General features: G+C 30.8%; 1 protein-coding gene across 2 annotated transcripts in view; it reads right to left on the bottom strand.

Moving 5' to 3' along the window:
• LOC132123144 (endothelin-converting enzyme-like 1) overlaps window positions 1-7,500 on the bottom strand; it is a 39,966-nt gene that overhangs the window by 10,688 nt on the left and 21,778 nt on the right. For both annotated transcript variants that reach the window (XM_059533697.1, XM_059533696.1), the window contains exon 8: window positions 5,910-6,132. In XM_059533697.1, the coding sequence (XP_059389680.1) occupies window positions 5,910-6,132 (223 nt within the window). The remainder of the gene's footprint in view (window positions 1-5,909; window positions 6,133-7,500) is intronic.

Genomic DNA, 7,500 nt, shown 5'->3' on the forward strand with positions numbered 1-7,500 from the left:
ATATATTCAGCTTTGATCACAGAAATAAATTACAGTTTAACAGATATTCACATAGACAACAGATGTTTTAGATTCTAATAATTATACTATTTCTTTACTGTATTTTTTATCAAATAAATGCAGCCTCGATGAGCAGAAGAAACGTCTTTCAGAAACCCCAAACCTTTTGAATGACAGGGATAATAAAATGCAACATTAACATTTTGTGTTCCACTAAAGAAAGAAAGTCATTTGTGGATGAAGAATTCCTCTAATAAAACTATAAAGAGGTTTGGATGATTGTTGTGCTGGAAAACAGTAGGAAGCTCAATGCAAGCTGAAAAAAACTGCAGAAGTCTGCACTCGTCTGACGAAAGTGACATTTTGACTGAGGACTTCCAAAAATCTATACACCCTGCCACGCAAACCATCTGGGAGTGAAAGAAGTGCGATTTGATCCATCCATCATTCTATCTATCTAAGAAGAGCACGGAAGGAAGGAAGGAAGTGAGATGAAGCTAAACAAACACTGGGTCGGTGGAAGAGAAAAAGATCGACTGCATTAGAAAAAAAGAGGAAGGTGTGACACGAAAAAATTGAAATGAGTCTCTCAATATCTCTATGAGACGAGACAAAGTAGAGACTGAAGCGTAGATGTTTCTCCTGAAAAAAGACCACAGCAATCCCACATTTCAGAAGATATCTTCACCGAATCTGAGCTCACGCAACAAAGCTTTTATATATAACATAATATATAAAACATAACATAACATATAACATAACAAATAACATAAAAATTACACATAACACATAACATAACATAACATAACATAACATAAAAAATAACACATAACATAACATAACATAAAAAATTACACATAACATAACATAACATAACATAACATAACATAACATAACATAAAAAATTACACATAACATAACATAACATAACATAACATAACATAAAAAATTACACATAACATAACATATAACATGACAAATAACATAAAAAATTACAAATAACACACAACACATAACATAAAATAAATAAATAAATAAATAATAATAATAATAATTCATTACATTTATATAGCGCTTTTCTAGGCACTCAAAGCGCTTTACATAGTCTGGGGGTATCTCCTCATCCACCACCAGTGTGCAGCATCCACCTGGATGATGCCACGGCAGCCATATTGCGCCAGAACGCCCACCACACACCAGCTTACTGGTGGAGAGGAGACAGAGTAATGAAGCCAATCAGCAGATATGGGGATTGTTAGGAGGCCATGATGGTCAGAAGCCAATGGGCGAATTTAGCCAGGATGCCGAGGTCACACCTCTACTCTTTTCGAAAGACATCCTGGGATTTTTAATGACCACAGAGAGTCAGGACCTCAGTTTAACGTCTCATCCGAAGGACTGAAATTACACATAACATAACATAACATAAAAAATTACACATAACATAAAATAACATAACATAACATAAAAAATTACACATAACATAACATAACATAACATAAAAAATTACACATAACATAACATAACATAACATAACATAAAAAATTACACATAACATAACATAACATAAAAAATTACACATAACATAACATAACATAACATAACATAAAAAATTACACATAACATAACATAACATAACATAACATAAAAAATTACACATAACATAACATAAAAAAATACACATAACATAACATAACATACAAAAATTACACATAACATAACATATAACATAACAAATAACATAAAAAATTACACATAACACACAACACATAACATAACATAACATAAAAAATTACACATAACATAACATAACATAACATAAAAAATTACACAACATAACATAACATAACATAAAAAATTACACATAACATAACATAAAAAATTACACATAACATAACATAAAAAATTACACATAACATAACATATAACATAACAAATAACATAAAAAATTACACATAACACACAACACATAACATAACATAAAAAATTACACATAACATAACATAAAAAATTACACATAACATAACATAAAAAATTACACATAACATAACATATAACATAACAAATAACATAAAAAAGTACACATAACATAACATATAACATAACAAATAACATAAAAAATTACACATAACATAACATAACATAACATAAAAAATTACACATAACATAACATAAAAAATTACACATAACATAACATAAAAAATTACACATAACATAACATAAATTACACATAACATAACATATAACATAACAAATAACATAAAAAATTACACATAACACACAACACATAACATAACATAAAAAATTACACATAACATAACATAACATAACATAACATAAAAAATTACACATAACATAACATAACATAACATAAAAAATTACACATAACATAACATATAACATAACAAATAACATAAAAAATTACACATAACACACAACACATAACATAACATAACATAACATAACATAACATAACATAACATAAAAAATTACACATAACATAAATTACACATAACATATAACATAACAAATAACATAAAAAATTACACATAACACACAACACATAACATAACATAAAAAATTACACATAACACACAACACATAACATAACATAAAAAATTACACATAACATAACATAACATAACATAACATAAAAAATTACACATAACATAACATAACATAACATAAAAAATTACACATAACATAACATATAACATAACAAATAACATAAAAAATTACACATAACACACAACACATAACATAACATAACATAACATAACATAACATAACATAACATAACATAAAAAATTACACATAACATAAATTACACATAACATATAACATAACAAATAACATAAAAAATTACACATAACACACAACACATAACATAACATAAAAAATTACACATAACACACAACACATAACATAACATAAAAAATTACACATAACATAACATAACATAACATAACATAACATAACATAACATATAACAATATAACATAACATATAACAAAACATATATAACATATAACAGTAAACATAACATAACAACAAAAAATAACATAACATAACATATAACACACAACATACATAACATAACACATAACATATATGACACATACAACCCGAATTCCGGAAAAGTTGGGACGTTTTTTAAATTTTAATAAAATGAAAACTAAAGGAATTTCAAATCACATGAGCCAATATTTTATTCACAATAGAACATAGATAACATAGCAAATGTTTAAACTGAGAAATTTTACACTTTTATCCACTTAATTAGCTCATTTAAAATTTAATGCCTGCTACAGGTCTCAAAAAAGTTGGCACGGGGGCAACAAATGGCTAAAAAAGCAAGCAGTTTTGAAAAGATTCAGCTGGGAGAACATCTAGTGATTAAGTTAATTGATATCAGGTCTGTAACATGATTAGCTATAAAAGCTTTGTCTTAGAGAAGCAGAGTCTCTCAGAAGTAAAGATGGGCAGAGGCTCTCCAATCTGTGAAAGACTGCGTAAAAAAATTGTGGAAAACTTTAAAAACAATGTTCCTCAACGTCAAATTGCAAAGGCTTTGCAAATCTCATCATCTACAGTGCATAACATCATCAAAAGATTCAGAGAAACTGGAGAAATCTCTGTGCGTAAGGGACAAGGCCGGAGACCTTTATTGGATGCCCGTGGTCTTCGGGCTCTCAGACGACACTGCATCACTCATCGGCATGATTGTGTCAATGACATTACTAAATGGGCCCAGGAATACTTTCAGAAACCACTGTCGGTAAACACAATCCGCCGTGCCATCAGCAGATGCCAACTAAAGCTCTATCATGCAAAAAGGAAGCCATATGTGAACATGGTCCAGAAGCGCCGTCGTGTCCTGTGGGCCAAGGCTCATTTAAAATGGACTATTTCAAAGTGGAATAGTGTTTTATGGTCAGACGAGTCCAAATTTGACATTCTTGTTGGAAATCACGGACGCCGTGTCCTCCGGGCTAAAGAGGAGGGAGACCTTCCAGCATGTTATCAGCATTCAGTTCAAAAGCCAGCATCTCTGATGGTATGGGGGTGCATAAGTGCATACGGTATGGGCAGCTTGCATGTTTTGGAAGGCTCTGTGAATGCTGAAAGGTATATAAAGGTTTTAGAGCAACATATGCTTCCCTCCAAACAACGTCTATTTCAGGGAAGGCCTTGTTTATTTCAGCAGGACAATGCAAAACCACATACTGCAGCTATAACAACAGCATGGCTTCGTCGTAGAAGAGTCCGGGTGCTAACCTGGCCTGCCTGCAGTCCAGATCTTTCACCTATAGAGAACATTTGGCGCATCATTAAACGAAAAATACGTCAAAGACGACCACGAACTCCTCAGCAGCTGGAAATCTATATAAGGCAAGAATGGGACCAAATTCCAACAGCAAAACTCCAGCAACTCATAGCCTCAATGCCCAGACGTCTTCAAACTGTTTTGAAAAGAAAAGGAGATGCTACACCATGGTAAACATGCCCCGTCCCAACTATTTTGAGACCTGTAGCAGAAATCAAAATTGAAATGAGCTCATTTTGTGCATAAAATTGTAAACTTTCTCAGTTTAAACATTTGCTATGTTATCTATGTTCTATCGTGAATAAAATATTGGCTCATGTGATTTGAAAGTCTTTTAGTTTTCATTTTATTAAAATTTAAAAAACGTCCCAACTTTTCCGGAATTCGGGTTGTATAACATAACATAATTTATAGATGTTTATATGAATAATACAAGTGTAACAAAGTGGGAAAATACCTAAAAAGCACAGAAATTATCAAATTAATATTAAATTATAAAATTATAAAAAATTATGTAGCTTAAGTGCTAGAGCATTACGTTAGCAAGCGCAAGGTTGTGGGTTCGAATCCCAGGGAACACATGTTAGGAAAAATTCTTAGCCTGAATGCAATGTAAGTCACTTTGGATAAAAGCGTCTGCTAAACGTATAAATGTAATTTAATTTTTAATCTATTTTATTCTTATTTTCTATATATACTTTAGAAAAAAATTTTAATCCCCCCAAAATTATTGAGAATGCAAGAGTAATTTAATTTAGTTCCTGAAAAGAATGGTTTAAAAATCATTAAAAAATAATCTCTTAAGTTTAAGCATCACGGCGATACTATTATGGTTTTTATAGATTTTTTATATAAATTTGAAGTTTTAGTAATTGTGTTGTGTTTTTGTCATTTTTAGTAGTTTTTTTAAACTCATGTCTATATAGTTTTTATTACATTTTATTTCAGTTTTAGTTTGTTATTTTAGTATCAAGTGAAACTAAATGCAAGTGAAAAACGTTTCTTTAGCAACTAGCTGAAATAAGCGTTAAATATTTTTTTACTTACATTTACGTATACTAACATTAATTTTATTTCAAGCAACAAAAATGTCTTCGTTTTATGTTTTTTAGTTTTAGTTAACTATAATTACCCTGGTGAACCTTAAAAGTTTCAATTATAATGCATTACAACATAATATTAGCTCCATATAATACATATTACACTATTACTAGGGACTAACAACCAATAATCAGTTATTATACTTTTTTCTAAATTTGTAAAATTCAGTAGCAGCTCTGACTCAAACAGGGATAATTTTTACATTTATAACTACAACACTTTTCACCAGCATTCAGCACATAATAAATATTTTAAAATACACGTTGCATTAAAAAGCGTGTGCGCTTATTATGAATTTTAAATGAGTTGATCAGTGATTGTTTGACAAGACTGAATTGCACCCAAGAAGATTCTTCGAGTTTTTTTTTTTTTTTAAGAAATTCCTTGACTTGAGTCACTCTGCGTTCATTAATAATCTTGCTGTCTAACAAGAACTGACTCGTTTGTGTCTCTGAAGGCACATCTGAGGTGATGCACTCACCTTGGCTCTGCTGGAGGAGGAGAAGTGCTGCTGGACGAAGAGCGCGCCGAGGGCCATGCCGAAGTGTTTGTTGGCCTGATTGAGACACAGCCGCTCCAGATCCAGCTGACGCTCGCCTCCGTCGACCTCGCGCGAGAACTCGTGAATCGTGCTGCGAAACGCCGTGGAGAGATGCTCGCTCAGCGCCGCCACGATACGCCACAACATGTAGTTATGAAGAACCCTGAGACAAACAGAGAGACAAACGTGAAGACATTTATAATGTTACAGAAGATTTCTATTCTGTTCTTTCTGTGAATCATGAAAAATAAAATACATCGGTTTCCACAAAAATATTGAGCAGCACAACTGTGTTCAACACTGATAATAATCAGAAATGTTTCTTGAGCAGTAAATCATCATATTTTCATGATTTCTGAAGATCATGTGACACTGAAGACTGGAGGAATGATGCTGAAAATACAGCGGAGCATCACAGAAATAAATTACACTTTAACACAGATTCACACAGAAAACAGATGATTTACATTAGAATAATATTATACTATAAACACAGATAAACACATTTAGTCTTATTTTTCATCTTTATTTTTAATAACAATAAATAAGTAAAACAAATTAAACGCTGCTCATTTCTAATTCTACTTACTTGTTTTATTTAAAATATTTACATTTATTTTATTTCCAAACTAATCAATCATATTTTAAAATATTTAAATATAATAATTTATTTCAAATATTATATTGTATTTTCTTTTAATTTAAATGCTTTATTTTAATTTAAATATTTCATTTTCAACTTTCTTACTTTTTATTTTATGTTGACACTTTCTAAACAGTCTAAATGTATTTTAATTCAAACGTATATTTTTTTATTATTTAAAATATAAAATGTATTTTAAATATATATTATTTTAGCAAATAAACAAACCAATGGTTTAAAATTGTTTTAATCAATCTATCTACTGTATATATCTATCTGTCTATCCGTCAATCCATATTTCTTTCTTTTTATTTGTTTGCCTGCTGAAAATTCAGCTTTGATCACAGAAATAAATTACACTATAACAGATATTCACATAGAAAACAATTGTTTTAAATTGTAAAAAATATTTCACTATTTTTAACTGTATTTTTGATCAAATAAATGCAGCCTTGGTGAGCAGAAGAGACTTCTTTTTAAAAAAATTCCAATAAAGCGGCCAAAAACGAACAACCTCAGGTGACACTAAAGGTCAAAGTGTTCTCTAGATGAAACAGCATTTAATCCTGTCCATGTTCAGTGAATTAAAGCTGCGAAAAGACAAACCCCATCAATCATACACACACACACACACACACACACAGGAGAGATGACATCACCCAGCTGTGGCACATGATGTTAGCATTTTAATCACAACACGGTTTGGCAGCATGAGCCGCTTCTCACGCCAACAAAGCACTTCTGACAGAATTCATCTAAAGGACAGATGAGAGAGAAAGAAAGAGAGAGAAGAGGAGGAAATAATGAGAGGAAGAGTGTGAATGAGTTTTATTAACGAGTTTGTTGTTTGTTTCTCTTTGCACTGTGGGTGTGTGTGTGTTTGCGTTT

Source organism: Carassius carassius, chromosome 41, assembly GCF_963082965.1.
Source record: "Carassius carassius chromosome 41, fCarCar2.1, whole genome shotgun sequence".
Lineage (NCBI taxonomy): Eukaryota > Metazoa > Chordata > Actinopteri > Cypriniformes > Cyprinidae > Carassius > Carassius carassius.